The sequence below is a fragment of the Callorhinus ursinus genome, unplaced genomic scaffold (genome assembly GCF_003265705.2).
Source record: "Callorhinus ursinus isolate GAN/ISIS: 27379988/994484 unplaced genomic scaffold, GSC_fseal_2.0 scaffold17, whole genome shotgun sequence".
In the NCBI taxonomy this organism is placed as follows: domain Eukaryota; kingdom Metazoa; phylum Chordata; class Mammalia; order Carnivora; family Otariidae; genus Callorhinus; species Callorhinus ursinus.
In genome coordinates, this window is record NW_027397079.1 from 36460726 (window position 1) to 36480446 (window position 19721).

Here is a 19721-nt window from a genome sequence, read left to right on the forward strand (position 1 = left end):
AATAAGATACATATGAAAACCCCAGCAAATGGGGGCAGGGGAGTAAATTTCTGAATATAAATCTGTATGTACAAAAATCCTTTGAATGTAAGCCCCAGTATAGAAGATACTTGCAAACCACGATATCCAACAAAAGAATCATACCTGAAATGCATTAATAGGCTCAACATATAATAAGAAAGAGACAAGACCGCTCAGTTGAAAAATGGACCAGTCTCAAATAGGCATTTAACAAATACGTTATATAAATGACAAATAAATATATACAATTGTGCTAAAGTTTATTAATAACTGAAAATGCAAAATAATGACTATAATGAAACAAAAAACAAAAAAACCAAGTCTAGGCATTGATACGAATTGGAATTCTCATACATTTCTGGTGAAAATATAAATTAGTACAACAATCTTGGAAAACTTGGAAGTATCTATAAAACATACCCTTTGATTTAGCAACTTCACTCTAGAAATATATATGAAGGAAATCACTACATATGTTCACCAAAGAAAGAAAATAGCTAGGGCACCTGGGTGGCTTAGTTGGTTAAGCAACTGCCTTCGGCTCAGGTCATGATTCTGGAGTCCCGGGATTGAGTCCTACATCTGACTCCCTGCTCAGCAGGGAGTCTGCTTCTCCCTCTGACCCTCTTCCCTCTCGTGCTCTCTATCTCTCATTCTCTCTCTCTCAAATAAATAAATAAATAAAAATCTTAAAAAAAGAAAATAGCCAAACACGATTTTTAATAGCCACCACTATAAATAAGCCAACGTTAATTAACAGTAAAATCGAAAAACAGATGGTGTTATATTCATTCAATGGGCGATAAACACCGATGAGGAAAAAGGAAAGCTATTGCTCTTCATAGTATGGATGGATGGATGGCTCTCATAATCATTATATTAAAAGAACTCACATGTAAGAGTACATGATGATTAGTTCCATTTATATAAAGTTAAAAACAGACAAAACTAATCTATGATGGTATTGGTAATGATTGTCATGGGGCACTCTGGGCGTTTTGGTGGTTCTTTGTTTTATTTTTTGATCTGACTCTACGTGTTAATTACACTGGTTTGTTCACTTGAATATAGTTGAACTGTTAGCCTATGTTTTTTAGAATATATTTATATAGATATATAGATATCTTCAATGAAAAGTTCTGTAAGAGGTGTGTATGAATCTTCCTGTTCATAACTGTTTCTTCAGCCGTGCATTTTGGAAGTGATTCTGCTCTTTTTTTAGCCTCAAAGCGGCGTCAAACTGATTCGAAGTCTTCTGCACAGACTTAGGGGCCAAGACAGCCTATGTTCAACTGTGCACTGCACCCAACCTCTCGGCCCACCTCCGCTCTCACAGCCGACTGCATCTTGCCGGGTGCGTGACCGGGAGGGGGTCTCCTCGCGCTCCCAACTGCCCTGTAGGCAAGTCAACTGCCATTATTTGGGCGGGCATCCAGGACATGAAGCCATGTTGTGCTTACTACTTCTCATCGGGCTCATCAGGGTCCAGACAGACAATAGTAAGTACAAAAACCTTTCCTCTGACCTTTTGGGAATGTCAGCTTTCCTCTCCATTTTCTTCTGAGAGGCCAGAAATCCCTGGGAAAGTGCTTTCTTGTAGGGGCCCTGACTCTGTAAGCCAGAGCCCACTGCTGTATCACCTTCCCCAACCAAAATCCACATTGGATGTGAGGCTGCTTTCCCACTCCTCTTGGTACCGTATGAAAGATGAGAGATGCCATGGTTCGAGTGAATGCCTCAAGGTTAGAGTTTCATATATTGCTTTGCATTTTCGACTTGTGGACTCTGTAGTTGGAAAAGTCCAAAAGACCTGACTTTATTTGTACTGAATTTCTCTTTAAAGTCTTATAATTCTAGAAAGAAGTGGGAATTGAGTGATTTGAAAAGATAGTTTAAAAAAAGGTGGCATATGAAAGATTATGGATTTAGATGAGGAAATAATGGAGGAAACTATGAGGTGATGGTGTTATCTAATAAAACATTTGTCCCTTGCAGATTCTGAAAGACTACGTGTGCAAATTACAATACCAGAGAAAATACTGTCAATATTAAGTGGAGGAGTTGAATCACATGTAATTAAGCACTAGCATTTTTCACATTCTAAAATCACGTAGATTTATTTTTTGTAAGACGTAAACTTGGCATTTTCATCCATGCAAACTTGGTGAATTTTATATTTATACCTAGTTTTCCTTAAGTGGGAAAGGCCTTTTGAAAATGAACCAAGATAAGCCATGCTTCATAGAAATATGGTGCAGTGATCCTTATTATCAAAGCACCAAGTCCCATCTTTCAAATCTGTTTTCCTCTTGAGTGTCTTTGAATAATGATTGACCTGATTCATCTAGAGATTCTCTTCTTACTCACTTACTAGGCTATCTTTGGAGGGTTTTTTTTTTTTTTTGTCCTTGTTAAGAAAGCCTATGGCTTCCTTATACTGTATAATGATCATTTCATTTAATGAAGTTTTATATGAGTAATTTTTGCATCTTGATTGATATGAGTAATTTTCGCATCTTGATTGCAAATATGTTAATCATTAACACATTTTTTTCATGACATCTTAGTTCATCTTGGTTCAGGGTATTAGGTTTTCTTTTCTTTGAATTAGAAAATATCTTTTTTTAAAAAACTAATTTCTAGAATCATTTACAAGATGTGAAATATATTTTTTCAAACACCACACCTTAATTTTCTTTTTGGTTGGGTAGTAAGTGTTCTGGTAATTTGAGTGCAAATATTTCCTTATCAACTACCCACTTGTCACCCTAATTTACAAACTTAAAATTTTCAATATATCATTTTAAAAGGAATGCATGTTTATGAAAACTTAAAATTTAACCATTTAAATAGAAAAAAAGGTGAGGCATGTAACTATTTTGAGAGAGTTTTTTTTAATGCAAAAATTATAAGGAATTGCTTACTCATATTAGAAAATATATACAGAATCTACTTAGAAGGAAATATCTTCAACCAGGCATCACCACCTTCTATGATAGTAATTTTCATAAAAGTACAAAAAAAATCGCCTGTCCTCAACTGTCAATTTCATGAGGGAATAAGTTTGACTATTTTGTTAATGTCTCTATCCCCATGTCTAGAAAAGTGCTGAATATATAGTGTTTTTTGAACCAGTGAGGCTATATTGTACTTACTGGTTTAACAAATGCTGTAAGCATAACATAGTGTATGTTTATAACTATTATAATTAACAAATAAATGATATAGACTATAAGAAGAGAATATTCAACTAAAAGTTCTAAAAAAAACTGAATGGCATGTCTAGATGTGAAAAGTATAATGAAATTGGGAAATAAATCAAGAATTAACAGTAGACTAGAGAGATGCAACATATAAATGACTACGGGAGAAGGAAGATAGAATTCGAAGCCTAAGTATATAATAACTGAAATTCCTGAAAGAGGGGAAAAAACCTGGAGAAGAGGCTATATTTAAACATATAATAACTGAGAAATTTTAGAAAAAAGAATCTTTAGATGTAAGTATGGCAACACAGAATAAATAAAAATCAGTATTGACAACACCTTGACATAGCGAAATCAGAATACCAGATATTCTGCTGGATGGATATTATAAAATAGGAGTAAAATAAGACAAAGAATGAGACTCAAATCTTAAAATTAAGTAGAAATGTAGAACAAAAAATAAGAGAAAATACACACACACATATTATACACATATATTTAATAATAATTATTGGTAAATAACATATCTTTGATAGTGTGTATTGTACACATATGTGTATATGTATATACACATTTGTGTGTGTGTACATATATACATACCCATATATATGTACAACACACACACACACACACACACACACACACACACACACTTAGGCCAAAAATATGAGTTACTTAATATTTGAAAGGTAAAGACTTTTTAGGATATAGTCAACCTTTATTGAAAGACATTAGATTCTCTTTCCCTCTCCCTCTGCCCCTTCTACTTGTGCCCTCTCTCTCTCTCTCTCTTTTTCTAAAATAAATAAATAAATCTTAAAAGAATTATACAACCACTAATAAAAGTGGAAAAATAAAAAATCGATCATGTTGGCAGTCAAGAATACTCAGTATTTTCTTAGGTTAATTTTCACCAAATCTATAGATTGACTGCTGTTCCAATAAGAAATTTCATGAAGGGTCACCTGGGTGGCTCAGTCGTTAAGTGTCTGCCTTCGGCTCAGGTCATGATCCCGGAGTCCTGAGATCGAGCCCTGCATCGGGCTCCCTGCTCGGCGGGAAGCCGGCCTCTCCCTCTCCTGCTCTCCCTGCTTGTGTTCCCTCTCTCACTCTGTCTCTCTCTGTCAAGTAAATAAATAAAATCTTTAAAAAAAAAAGAAATTTCATGGAAATTGGCAGGTTGACTCTAAAATAGATATGGAACGATAAAAGGTAAAATGTTAACTCTGAAGAACAAAACAGTGATTTACTTTGGTTTATTTCAAAGCATATTTTAAAGTTTCAGTAATTAATATAATGTATTTCTAAGGGACAAATAAATTAATAGAACAGAGAGTGCCTCCTAAAACCCAAACACATATGAGCTTATTCAATTCAATGGGGGCAATGAAATCATTGGATAAAGAAGTACCGGTTAATAAATGGTGAAGGCACAGTTGATTAATGATATAGAATAATGATAAAGTGTGTATTAATGCTACATTATACACCAAAATTGATTCAAGATCATTTAAATGCATACATCTGAGAGTAAAATATTAAAAATCTGGAAGACAAGATAGGAGATTATTTCTAGGACCTTATAATAGGGAAGTATTATACTGGAAAGAAAAAGGAACACAGATTCTTAAGTGAAGGATTAAGGAATATCTAGATTTATTTATTTATTTATTTATTTATTTATTTATGAAAAATGTTCCAGACTCACAGAAGATATTTGCAACCCATATAACACAGAAAAGTTATCCAAAATATATCAAGAATTGATATATCAAGTCAATAAGATAAAAAACAAAAAAAAAGAAACATGTACAAAGTTATGAATGACAAGGGTTGAACTTGAGAGGGTAATAATTATCAAACATATATACAAATCAGGATATTTATAGGGAATTGCCAAGTAAACACAATAGGTTACTATTTCACATCATCAATGGCAAAAGTTAAATGTAACAAAACAAAATGCAATTAGAGGAGATGGATAAAAGGATAATATTATTTACTTTTTGTGAATGTCTACATTGGTATAACAAATTTGCAGATTAATTTTAAACTTGAAGTGAAGTTGCAAAAGTACTTTTTAATAAAAGAATTTCACTCATAGGTTTAGTTTAACATATCTAGCAAATATGCACAAGAGGTATGTCTAAGATTATTTACTGGGCCATTGCTTAAAATAGTGAAACAAAACTAAACATCCATTGACAGCATAGATGAATAAACTGTGCTATATTTAGAAAATGGCATACTATACCATCAAAAAAATTATAAAGCTGCATGTGTTGTTGATGTTGATGACAGCAAATGTTTGCATAGTGCTTATTGTATGAGATAGTGTTTCAAGCAGAGATGTAATCCAGCAATGAAATATATAACTTGTAGAAGGATTACATTTAAGCAGAGCTAAAATTTATGCAAAAAATTAGTTAAACATCCATTATTAGTATAAATATAAAAATACACAAAATTCAGGATGTTGGTTAGCTGGAGTGTAAGAAAGGGAATTAATCTTGGGATGAGAAAGTACTTAAAATTGTTTTCAAATACTTGTAATGTTTTTATTTTTTAACATAGACATTGGTGACAAGGCATTTTATATAATTTGCTGTAATGTTTATATGTCCAAAAAATGTAATAATTAAAAATAATAATCAATCGTGGCTTATGGAGAAGATCAAATGCCTTTGAAAAAAAAATCATGCATAAAGTTGAAATATTGAAAGCTTTTCTCCTGAGATCAAGAAAAAGATAAGGATGTCCACAATTACCTTTTCTATTTATCCTTGCCTGGAAATATTAGCCACTGCAATAAGGAAGGAAAACAACAAAAATTAAAAATAGGCATAATAATTGGAAAAAAATAATGCTATCATTATTTACAGATTAAATGATTGTATACAAAATAAAATCCAAAATAATCTAGAGAAAATTATAAATAACATAACAATTTTGTAAATTCTTTAGAAATAAGATCAAAACACAACAAAACAAAAAGAAACAAGATCAAAACATAAAAATCAATTGTATTTCTATTCTTCAAAACAAAAATATAAAATGAAACTTTTAAAAAGAAAATTTTACACTACATAAAAATCAAAATCCAAGTAAATCTTACAAAGATAAACAAAACCTCCTCTCTGAAGACAATAAAACAAGATGAGCAGAATTAAAGGCTTAAATAAATGGACTATATCCCACGCTATTGGATTAGAAGGCCCAATAATGTAAAGATGTCAAAGCTACCCAAATTGATCTAAAAAGCCTAAATGGCCCATTTGTGAGACATCATTTCTTAATCTTACTATTAGTAAAATAGATCAATGAGTTTTGATCCAAACTTGGAATGAATTTTATAAAATATGCAAATATACATTATGTGCTGTTAAATCTTTGCTCTACTGTACAAATTTTGTATCAAATAATTTATATTCTTTCATTTTAAGCATAAGTTTTGCAGTGGCCTCAGTCTTTATTAAGCTAATGTAGTTATTGGATGAAGACCAATTTTTCAGATTCAAATGTTTATTAGCTACATTTAAAAATTAACAAATAAGAAATGACACAAATCATATTCTTCCATCCATTTTTATTATGAAAACCAATATTTAAGTATCAAGTTTCATTGAAATAAATCAACATTAAATTATAAATTTTCCTTTTTTTGTATTCATGTGCTTTGAATGTAATTATCATTAATTTAAAATGATAGTTTTCCTTTCTAACATTCTTCTCACTTTTATTTGCTTTTTTAATATACTCTTCTTGCAGGCGTCCTACAACATTATGATTGAAGGAAAAACATACACGGTGAACCTAATGCAAAAGTAGGTGATATACATTATTTTATCATCTGTATTTGTTCTAATTATTGTTTATAAGTAATCCAGAATGTAATTATTTGATATTTTTAGGTGTTCCTAGTTACTGGCTATTTATTTGTCTCTTATTTTATGCCTTAAAAACTTTAAGTCTATATAATAAATACCTAGAAGTTGAACCTGTAGTGTATACTCCCATCTTCCTCCTTCTCAGTAGCACCAGATTTTTATTTGGCTATCCATGGATTTCATGAAGGATGAATTTTGTTATTTTTCAACCTTTATCAAAACATAGATATGTCTTGTTTTTGAATCCCTAATATTCAACTATATTTGAAAAGAACATCATGAATTTTAGGGTGGAAGGAATAGTGATAATTAAAAGAAAATTACTTAACACATCATGTCAGAATGTATTTAGGACTTAGAATATAATCATAATTAGCCAAACTCAATCCCATGCCAGCTGATGAATTTAGGAAAAATAAGCACATCATACTAAGGAATAAAGAAAAATCAGAATTGTAATGGTACTTTTTAAATGGTAAAAATAGGAATTTCAGAACTCTCCATTAATGTAATTTTAAAACGGTGTGAAATTTTTTTCTTTCCAAATTTTTATTTAAAATCCAGTTAGCTAATACATAGTGTAATACTAGTTTCAGGAGTAGAATTTAGTGATTCATCACATACATATAACACCCGGTGCTCATCACAAGTGCCCTCCTTAAGTCCCATCACCTACTTTGCCCATCCCCCACCTACTTCCTCTCTGGTAATCCTGTTTGTTCTGTATAGTTAAGTCTCTTTTATGGTTTGCCTTTCTCTCTTAGCCCCCGCCACTGCCATGTTAATCTGTTTTGTTTGTTAAACTCTACATATGAGGGAAATCATATGGTATTTGTCTTTCTCTGACTGACTGATTTCGCTTAGCATAATACACTCTAGCTCCATCCACGTCATTGCAAATGGCAAGATTTCATTCTTTTTTTTATGGCTGAGTAATATTCCATTGTATAGACATACAACCTCTTCTTTATCCATTTATCAATTGTTGGACACTTGGGCTGTTTTCATAATTTGGTTATAGTAGGCAATGCTGCTATAAATATCAGGGTGCATGTATCCCTTTGAATTAATATTTTTGTATTCTTTGGGTAAATAGCTAGCAGTGCAATTGCTGGGTCATAGGGTAACTCTACTTTACCTTTTTGAGGAACCTCCATACTGTTTTCCAGAGCAGCTGCACCAGTTTGCATTCCCACCAACACTGTAAGAAGGTTCCCTTTTCTCTGCATCATTGCCAACATCTCTTGTTTCTTGTGTTGTTAATTTTAGCCATTCTGACTGGTGTGAGATGGTTATCTCATTGTGGTTTTGATTTGTACTTCCCTGATGATGAGTGATGTTGAGCATCATTTCATGTGTCTGTTAGCCATCTGTGTCATCATTAGTTGTATTGTATATTCTATATTTTTTTCCTAATATAAAGAAAGACAGCTTCTGAATAGCAGTATATTTCTTAAGCTGTCTTTTTTATATTAGGAAAAAAAGGGTATGATGAATTGAGTATTTCACACCCTACAATTAATGCTTTTCTTTTCACGCATACAAGCAGAGTTCACTTAAAAACCATCTCATAGAACACAAAATCTTTTGAAGAGTAACCACATTCTCAATGACTAGCATGATAAAATTAGAACATAATTACAAATGTTTAATGAAAGAAGAACCAGCTTTTTGGAAATTAAGTAAGAGTTACCAAATAAGTCTTGGCTTAGAAAAATTCAAAATATTGTTGCAAAATGTCAATAAAGTAGTCACAAATAGAACTTAACTTTTTAGATATGACCAAATCTGTAATCAAAGTAAAACGTAAAACTTTCATATTTTTTTTCCATTTTATATGCAACAGATGAGAATATAGTGAGTAATACTGTGGTGAAGAGGAGACAGAATAAGTGTGGCCAGGGAATCCCTGCTGGTGGAGTTACGAAGCCTTCAGTGACCACTGTCCCTACTCAGGGTGTCTTGGCAGGTAGTTGGCTTCAGGCTTAGCCAACAGTTTGTATACAAACAAGGTGATGTCACTTGCACTCTCAACAGCCTATGAAGCTTTGGCTATGTGCAGAGCTAGGAGGAATCTGTATCTTGTCACAGAAACTTAGCAATCCCCTAGGGTCTCCAAACATACAAAATTAGAACACCAATTTTATCACATTGCTCAAAGGTGTTCTTGCCAAACTCAGGAATGGATCTAGATTAGAATATTGAGGGTAATACTACAGACAAGCCTCATTTTAATTGTGCTTCATACATACTACTCTTTTACATATTGAAGGTTTTTATGGCAACCCTATGTCAAGCAAGTGGTTTTATTGATGTTTCTGCTTCGTTCCTGGTGGGTCCATTTAGCTGTCTCCAATGTTTATATTATTCATCATCTCAGAGTTTCAGGAATGATGGGCCCATTTGTAATCCATTCCACATCTGCATGAGATGTAGTTTAGGGTTTTCATTTTTGCATGTGATGCTCCTTCTGCCCTTGTCAGGATATGCTTCATTCTGTCCATTGTCTACAGACAGCAGGTATTGATTTTTTTTCTCCTTCTGTTTATAAATTGCTGAGGATATTTCTAGCTCTATGCTCTTTACTGAAAAGCCCACAGTGTGTTCTCATGCTAGAGACCAGAGGCCATTTAACCCTCCTTCCCTAAGGCACAATTCTGGTCCAGATTCTGTCCTAGTTTGCAGTGTCACCTGCTCACTCTTTCAGCTGCAGCACTAGCCTTTGCTTTTACTTCCTTGATCATTCTGTTTAAAGTAAGAATCAGTACACCTTTTGCAAAGGGCAAACATTTTAGAATGAACTCCATATGGTCTCTCTTGCAACCACTCAATTCTGCTATTGTGAAAGCTGGCATAGGGAATATGCAGATAGATGGACATTCTAATATCACTTTATATAAAAAAAAAGTGGTGAGTTGGGTTTGGCCTATAGGCCATACTTCGTCAACACTTTATTGTTTAAAGTGTAGTACCATATTTAAAAATGGTAAATGGTTAATTGGTCATTTCTGTGTGTTGAGAGTGGAAATGGAAATAGGGGATTAGGTCTTCTCACAAAAATCACTACCAATTACCTTTATTGTTGTTTTAATATTTCTTATTGTACAATATATTAAGTATAAATTAAAATACATGAAATATGCTTATGCATTTAAATGAATAATTATGAAATGAACATTCCTGTACCCCTGACATTAAACACACATTGACTGCCCTCCAAAAGCCATACAGATATCATTTTCCATCCCTGTTACTTGTAACTACTTTCCCGATCCATTGTCATAACCATTTCCTTCATTTTATTTAATTATCCTAAGTAATATATTTCTATATGTTTGTTTTGAATTCTAAATGAATCACAGCATATTCTCCTACAGCTTATGTCAGTCACTCAAAATAATGTCTGTGAGATTTATCAATGTTGTTAAAAGTAATCCAGTTTATTCATTTTTATTACTGTGTAGGATCCAATTTCATGATTATGCAACAATTTATTCTGTTATTTTGGACACTTTTGTTTTTTCTATTATGGAGATATTACAAATATTCAGATATGAAAACTCTTGTATATGTATTCTTTGTCACATGTGCACAGGATTTTCTAGGACATATAACTAAGGATAGTCTGGATTGTTAAATTATATGCATTGTCATAATTATTAAACAATTCTCCCAAAGCATTAGACTAATTTATATGCCCCTCTGAATTTCATATTCTATAAATAATGGTAGATAGTTTAAATTTTCAATAACTACTGATGTCTTACTGTGATTTAATATGTATCTAAATGCAAATAAGTCTGAATACTTTTTTAAATATATCAGTTGGCTGCTTGGATTTTCTTCTTTGTAAAGCACCTACATAAGACATTTATACTTTTTAAAAAGGTCTAATCTAGCCTTTTCTTTCCTGTTTTTAGGAATTCTTTTAACTTTTTGCTTAAAAGTCTAATTCATAATGTGTTTCCAAATAACTTCTCTTATTTTATGCGTTCTGTTTTCACACTTATGGTATTTTAGTAAAGGGAATTTTTCCTTTATGAAAAATTATAGTTTTATCTTATATAAAAAAATGCTCCTTTACTCCAGGTGTCCTCTATATTATGTGATTTTTGTATTATTGATTTGCTTTTAATTTTTTTGTGTTTATTTTGATCTTTGTTTACAACTTCCTCAAAAGAATTCTAAGTTGATGACTCATCAACCATTTTTATTTTCTAGTTTAAAAATTTAAGGCTCACTTTTTCTCCAAATACTGCTTAGCTGCTCCTCACATCTTTAGGTGTGTAGAATTTTCTCTGGTTTACCATTAGCAAACATTTTTAAGTTCATATTACATATCTTCTTTGGCCCATGAATTATTTCACTGTATCTCTAAATACCAATACATGTGGCACTTTTCTAGGTATTATTTCTAGTAATTTTTGATCACAGAATATTCTTTGATTTCAATCCTTTAAAAGTTGAGGCTAACTTTGGGATGTAATATTCAGTTTTTGTAAATATTCTATATGTACTAGAAAATAGCATGTATCCTGCAATTATTTACTATAATATTCTTTTTAAATCATGTCATAGAATTCTTCCATATTCAAAAATGATTTTTCTATTTAGTAATATTTATGTGTTAAAATCTTCCACAGTGATTTTCAAATTGATTAAATTTTGAATTCCATATTTTGAAGTTATAAAAAATTAAATAAAAATTTTACCTTTTTGGTGAATAAAATTTTAACATTATGAAGTGGCCAGTAATTATTTTAAATTTTATCTGATGTATGTATAATTACACCAACTTTATTTTGTTTCATATATGTAAACTACATTTTCCTACCATTTTCTTTCAATTTTTATCCAGTCTGGATTTTTCTTTTATTGAGTGTGAAATTCTTTCTTTAAATGCAGTCCAAATGATCATTTTTATTTTGTTGTTATTATTCTTTTCATAATTTAAAAGAAATAATTGTCTACATACAGACATCCATCAAAGCTACTATTTTCTTCTAATGGTTTTCACTTTCACTTCATATTAGCATGCTATGGATTTAGCAAAGGCCGTTGGGAAGAAAACACAACCTTTTTTCACTGCACTGTAATGTAACTGATGTCATAAATTGAATGACTCTGGACCCTTTTTTTCTCTCCTGCTAGTTTATATATTTATTCTTGTACCCTATTTATCTATACAAATACCATACTGTACTAATCACAGTGACTTTATAGTTTTTGATGCCCAGCCTTGTTCAACAGTTTTAAAATGTCCTTGCTTTTCTTGACCCTTTGATTTTCCATATAATTTTTGAAATCATTTTATTATTTTTCTTTTGTGCCTTTTATTTTATATTTTTTTATTGTCTTCATTTTAACGAATCTGTCATTTTATACTGTTTATACTATACTATACATTTCCCATCAGTTAAATTCTTTGTTATACATTCTTTTACTATTCTTTTAGTAGTTTATCTAGATTAACATGTTACTCTCTGAGTTATTGAACCTAATATGCATTATTACTTTTATCAGTTACCCTATATTGTCAAATCATTAAATCTTTTAATTCCACTTGCCTTCTTTTATGTTTTCATTATTTTTTTCAGCCATTATAATACTGCATACTTTTAAACCCCAATGAGATTATTTTTTGTACAGTCAATATTCTTTTATATTTAACCATAAATTTACTCATTCTGGTGTTTTTCATTTCTTCCCACATTTCCATTTCTATATGCAGTTAATTTATATATCTCTCTGGAATTCTCTATATTTCTGTTGCAAGTCTGCTTGTTTTTGATTATATTGGTTTGTATTCATTGTTAAATTTTTACCTAACCCTACACTTAAACATTTTTTTGCCTTTTAAAATTGTCATTCTATTATCTTCTGACTTTCTTCATTTTTATTGACAAGGTAGTTGTCAGTCTTATTTCTGTTTCTTTGAAAGTAACATCTTTTTTCTTTTTCTCTTAATACTTAGAAGATTTTATTTTGGTTTTTATTAGTCTTTTAAACAAATCAGATGTGATTTTTCTTTGCTTTTATCATGCTTGAATTACATAGAGCTTATTGATTCTGTATTATCAGTTTTGAAAAAAAATTGCTCTTATTTTCAGAGAAATTAAGTTTAGCTCCTTGGCAACTCTGCACAATTTCCAACATCAGCAAAAGATTTTTCCAGGGGAGAGAAGCTTTCTTGCCCAAACACAAATATTTGACTTTTTTCTTTCTTTTCTAAAAGACTGGTGCCTGCATATGACCAGCTAAATCTCTTTATAAGACCTTCAACTCAGAATCTGTATGTTTCCTGGAGCCCCACCCACTGTGGGTCATATTATTTTTTGGTATGACAAAAATGCAAAAAATCTTGCTCTGCTTATCAGTGTTTGGCTCTTTGACATTTTGCTTCAACAAATCCAGACTGCCATGGTAGTCACAAATTTTTATATTATGCTTATTAGAGAAATGAAATGGGATATCTACATTTACCCTTTCTCTTTATAGTGCCATTTCAGCATATTCTTCCCATATTTACAAATAATATATTGTAATGTGAGTTCTCCATCTAATCTGTGAATTCTTGTCACATTAGTTCAATATTTATTGAACATTTGTTATTTTACCAATATTCTTCTAAATGTTTGAGATGCACTAGTAAACAAAATGGACAAGAATCTCTGTTTATATTGTTATCAAATGAGACTAATAATGCTATTAATGTGGGAAACAAAGTCAAAGGAAAAATTAAATTTCTTTACTACATACAGCCCACTGACAAGTCCTTGAAACAGGCAGAGTGACATTCTTCTAGAAACTCAGCTGCCTCGATGTTAATATTTTGTTAAGGGCAAAAGGCAATCTGAGCCCAACCCCCAGGATTGTGTAAGTCTACTTTAACATATAAAAATTCCTTTGGAAACTTCTTTTATCTCTACTCCCCAAAGATGTATGTTGGCAGTCATCCCCCAAGCATATGACCCACTGATAAACATCTGAAACATCTCATGACTAAGGTTTTATTAGACAGTCATAAATGAACTTTTCCTAACAACAGCTAGCCCCTCAAGGTCCTGGAAACCTTGCTTCCAAAATTTCTTAGAGACTTACACTATCCCTAACCAACTCCCCTCCCAACTTGAAAGTATATAATTGATGACACCTCATGACCCCGGTGCAGCTCTTTCTGCCCACAGGTCCTGTCCCCGTGCTTTAATAAAACCACTTTTTTGCACCAAAGCAGTCTCAAGAATTCTTTCTTGGCTGTTGACTTTGAACCCTAACATCTTTCCTACATCAATATCATAAATGAGTGGATTAGGAAGAATGATAGAAGGTAATAAATGCTTAAGCAAAAATAGAGAGCAAAGTTAGAAGTGTTGTTTGAAAATCTTATGTTTTGATAATTAGGAAAGTTGCATTTTTAAAATAAACTTGCCAAAATAAGCCTCACTGAGAAGTTGATATGTAAGCAAAGACTTGAAGTAAATGAGACGATGAACTATGCTAAAGAGCATCCCAGGAAGGTACAAATACTCTGAGGCAAAACTTGCCTATTGTTTTTTTTTTTTGATTTTATATTTATTTATTTGAGAGAGAGAGAGAGAGTGCAAAAGCACAAGCAGTGGGAGGGACAGAGGGAAAAGCAGATGCCCTGCTGAGCAGGAGCCGAACTCAGCGTTCCATCCCAGGACCCTGGGATCATGACCTGAGCCAAAGGCAGAAGCTTAACCAAGTGAGTCACCCAGCCACCCTTTGTTGATTATGTTTTAAAAAACAGCCTAGAGGACAGTGTGATGATAAAGTGAGTGAGAAGAGATCTAGACACCAGGATTTTTGAGTAAAATTAGAACAAATCCATGTATTCAGGACTTTCTCTCTATTTCTTCCCTGACCCTATCAACTTGTCTATAATAAATACAATAAAATAAACATTTTTTTTCAAAATAGGAGCTTAGAAAACAAATCTCCCATTAAATACCTTTTATCTTTATTTTACAGAGCTTTTTTACCTCATAATTTTAGAGTTTATGGTTATAATGGCACAGGAAGTATGAAGCCTCTTGAAGAGCAGCTTCAGGTATGACTTTTACTGTCTGTTTTACCTTTATTAGGTGAGTTTCTGTGATCACCTTACTTAGGGTTGGCCTGTTAGAAAACAAAGGGTTGGAGTTATGTTTTGTTTTAAAATGAAGTTAACCATTTACTTTTGATGATGCTGTAACTGAACTAGCATGAGTTAGCTCCTTAGTGAGTTACAGATAGAGGCTACACCAGGTGGTTGTCACATAAAGGAAACTACTTGCAACAAATAAAATCACAGGGAATAGTTCCAAAGCCTAAGCAAGAATGAGCAGGTTCTTTTTCTTTAGTGTTTAGGATGAATATTCAGAAAGGGGAGCTTTGTCATCGCATATGAAGGTAGGCATAAAGTTGTGCAGATGTCCTTAGAAAACATGCCTATACACACATTTTATGCTTGTTAATGAAGCTTGTGCTCCTCATAGGGTGGAGATTTTAGCATTATAATGAAACAGAGGTAAGTGTTGGACAAGGAGAAGGGGCCGTGGGCATGCTCAGAGAGCCAGTATAAACTAGATGGGGTCTTGGGCTCTTATCTTGGGTAAAGAATGCGGGGTCTTGCTTATTTTTGAAACAGCTCTGAGAGTTTTACTACAGATTTATTGTCTATGATGTGGTTAGGCTATTTCCTAGCCTGGTAGAGACTTAGGTTTGCATTCCCTTTGTTCCATTAAAATCCTTAACTACTGAGGTTTTGGCATTTCTTTGTAATTCTGATACCTCCTAGGGAGCTCTAAAAGAACTGTCCTTGGGCAAATAGTGCTGGTAGGGCATAGATCACAGAAAATAGCTGGGGAGGGGGGTGCTAAAATGACTTCTCTTCTGTCACAAAAGCTATGTCTCATCTTTCTTTTTCTGGGGACCCCTAGCTTTCTGCTTATAATGTGTCTCAAGTTAGCCTTATGACACAGATGGTCAACTAAATAAAAAACGATTGTGATTTCTTTAAGCTATTATTTCACGATGATGTACATGTATGTACTTAAGTACATGTAGCAGCAGGGTTGAAAATATCATGAAATAAATATGTGAAAAAATATGATTTAATCAGGAAAGGTAAATCTGGGAAGAAAAGGAGAATCCAAAGACTTGTCTAACATATGTTCAGGGACCAAATAAATACACATGGAATTTCATGTACATTTAAGAAATATATTAAATTTTCATGTATTTGGAACACTTGGAGCTTCCTTTAATAATGTCCATAATTTGTTGTAAAAATAATTGAGAAGTGTGCATAGAATTGCAGGGATTACTCATGTTTGAAATGCAGTTTTTCTTTTTTCCCTTCGTGCTGCCCTCCCAATTTCTATTGTTTTTTTCTGTTTGTATGCCTGATTTCTGCATAGTGAATCAACCAATATTTTGAAATTAAAACATTTTTATTTAGACTAAACTTTTGTAACAGAATAAGTAATAGATAATGGTGAGTTGCTTTAAATTTTGTCCAATAGATTAGGCAAATATATGTGAGTCATCTACAGAAATATATAAATACTACATGCTGTCAAAAATGATATATATATGTATATGTATACACACATAAATATATAATACATGTGTGTATCATATATGTGCATGTGTGTGTGTGTATGAAAGAGAGAGACAGACAGAATTAGCACCAGTGAGACAAAGAGATATACAGGGCTGCAATATCCCATACCTGAATTTTATGTAATTCTGCTATACCTAACACCTAACTCTGCTTCCTACTTCCCAGGAGGTAACCATGAGAGATAAATGTATAATTTTAAAAAACAAAGCAAAGAATGCTTTATTGATAACCCGAATGAAGAAGGTTGTTAAGTTGGCTTCAGATGCAATGAATATCTGGTGCCATATAAATAACTTATATTTGCCAAAGCTGCAAGCCTATTTCCAGTGCTGGAAAAATCAGGAAAGTTTATTAAATTAGATTAAAAGTAGATAAATTTGTTTTTAATGAAGTCTACTAATGATTTTTATCCCTCAAAGTCATATTTTCTTGGTGAATACAGACTTATTTTAGAACAAATTAGCCTGTTAGACATAGAAAGAATTTGTTCCCAGTGCCTAGAGCTTACAAGTATAAGCCATTCATCATTGTTGTGGACTTTACAGTCTCTCTAGAACAAATAACTATTCATCATGATTTAAAGGTAAAATCACCAGGACAGCATAACAATTCAAAATATGTATGCACATAAAAACAGACCTCAAATTACATGAGGCAGAAATTGACAGAAATGAAAGGAGAAATAAATTATTAAGATAATTGAATTTTTAAATATTCTTTTCTCAATAATTGATAGATGAAGTAGAAAGAAACTCAGCAAATCTGTTGGACCTTGAGTGGAACTATCAATCAACTTCATCTAATCAACATTTATAGGAGCTAACACATAGTAGCAATAGTATACATATTCTTTTTAGTGCAAAGAGAACATTGAACAAGATATAATAGAGGAAAACAGTGTAAGAAATGGCAATGATAAGAACAGGAAAAAACAAAGAATGAAATTGATTAATAATAATAATAATAATGAGCTTTTTGACTCCTCCATGAAAATTTTATCTTAATGATTACTTAAAAATGATTTTTTACTTATTTATTTACAACTTTTCCAATTATTTATAATGCTGATATAACTTACTGATTATTACAAAGAATTAGAAATGTTATCAATCTGAATAATAGAAACCACATTTGGAAGGAAGTAGATAAAAGCTGGTGGAAAGGTCTAGGTATTTTTTCTTGATCTTATGAAGTATGATTCATACAGATGAAACTCTACATAGGCCCACAATTAAAAAAATACAAAGTAATCCACTGATAGTATACCAATGAAATATTTTAAAAAAATAAGACAAGACACTGTTTTAGTTTATATTTGATTAATGTAAAGAAACCATGTAGTAACTTGAAAAGGGAAAGTGTAATATAAAGAATTATTAACTGTAACAGGGACTAGAATAAAAAATAAGAAGTAAAGAAAACTCGAAAAAATATAGGAATGCCAGATACAAGAAACAGCCAGCAACCCTAAGACTGGAATGAAGAAGACAATCTTGTTATCCCAGGGCTGAGATCCAAACCTTGTTAGAAGGGGCACAGCTGTGGATCTCTGAATAGCAGGAAGTCACAATGGTGCTGTACCAATAGGTATGGCCATAGAATTTCTCTTTGGAACTTTCTGGAAATCTATTTAGGGTAGTCAGGAAAGCTGTTCACAAAGAGGTATGTCACAAAGCTACTCTGCTGCAAAAGGAGAGAGATTTGAATTATGGGAGGAACCTACTGGCTGATGGGTGCTAGCAACCATGATACACTAAAGCATCTGTGTACTAGAGAATCGTCAAGCACTGAGGGATCCTGGTGGTGTAATGAGCAGGACATTTAACAGGAGCCTTCCAAACTAGCACACTGGAACCAGGAAACAAAGCTCTCCTACACCTTCTACTGGTAAAACTTTAGTGCCACTTGCCAAAGGAAAAAATAATTTAGGGGCCCAGATTCATTTTCACAAAGCAGGTAAAAGATTTATTAGGAGCTGAGGGCCAAAACATCAATAATTGATAAAGTCTACAACTTTGACTATTCAGCTTTCATTTGCACATATTTGAACTCTGGTAAAACAACATAATTACCTTATATCTCTATTTAACAAGATTCAGCTACCCTTTTTTTTAAAAAGATTTTATTTATTTATTTGAGAGAGAGAGAACGAGAGATAGAGAGCATGAGAAGGAAGAGGGTCAGAGGGAGAAGCAGACTCCCTGCTGAGCAGGGAGCCCGATGTGGGACTCGATCCTGGGACTCCAGGATCATGACCTGAGCCGAAGGCAGTCGCCTAACCAACTGAGCCACCCAGGCACCCTCAGCTACCCTTTCTACAAGTGAAGAAATTCCCACCCTTCCCCTCAATTAAGGAGACACACAATCACAAGAGCCATCATATCCATTATGTAATACTATGTTAACTAGAGATTAAATTGTGAAGTTAACTTCCAAGAACTTGTAGGTAAACTAATAATAGGAAGAAGGAAAAAGAAAAAGGCTAGCATATAAAATAAACATGTATGTATACATACAAGAAACAAAGAAAATATGCGAAGTCCCTAATGTCTTCATTTCTTTATTAAGTAATGATTGCTCTCTATGGCTTTCCCCCCTACTACCTATTCCTTTTCCCATTGCTTTCACCCAGAACCTTAGGTTGTTAAGGATATTTACCAAGCAAAATGGAGCAAGTCTTTATTCCCAAAGGGTCTGAATCTTTAATCATACTTTCTTTTGGTTGCTGTAATAATCAGCTGGGCTCAAGTCATAGCCCTTCTTGCTTTTATTGGTAAAAGCAACCAATTTCCCTTGATATTCAGAGTCAGTCACTCCAACCACTACATTAGCCTTTGTTTAGTGATGTAACAATCTCGGCATATCCAGTTGGAAGTTTCCACCTTCTAAATTAGTGGAACTGTTATGTCACTTGGTGGAGAAATTCCCTACCAATGACCTGAAGCTAAAAGTTACTGAGGTGGAAAGCAAAAATTCTAC

At 32.7% G+C, this 19721-nt stretch overlaps 1 protein-coding gene across 6 annotated transcripts in view; it reads left to right on the forward strand.

The window, feature by feature from the left end:
• The first annotated feature begins 1418 nt into the window (after window positions 1–1418).
• ADAM2 (ADAM metallopeptidase domain 2) overlaps window positions 1419–19721 on the forward strand; it is a 159675-nt gene continuing 141372 nt past the window's right edge. For 5 of the 6 annotated variants that reach the window (XR_012381181.1, XM_025885888.2, XM_025885889.2 and 2 more), the window contains exons 1-4: window positions 1446–1520; window positions 2017–2093; window positions 6996–7051; window positions 15107–15185. Coding sequence is in view for 5 of the 6 variants with exons in the window: in XM_025885888.2 (XP_025741673.1) it covers window positions 1469–1520; window positions 2017–2093; window positions 6996–7051; window positions 15107–15185 (264 nt within the window). In the remaining variant the exon portion in view is untranslated. Of the gene's footprint in view, window positions 1521–2016; window positions 2094–6995; window positions 7052–15106; window positions 15186–19721 lie in introns of all 6 variants that reach the window. The other variant, XM_073902520.1, reaches the window with a different exon arrangement.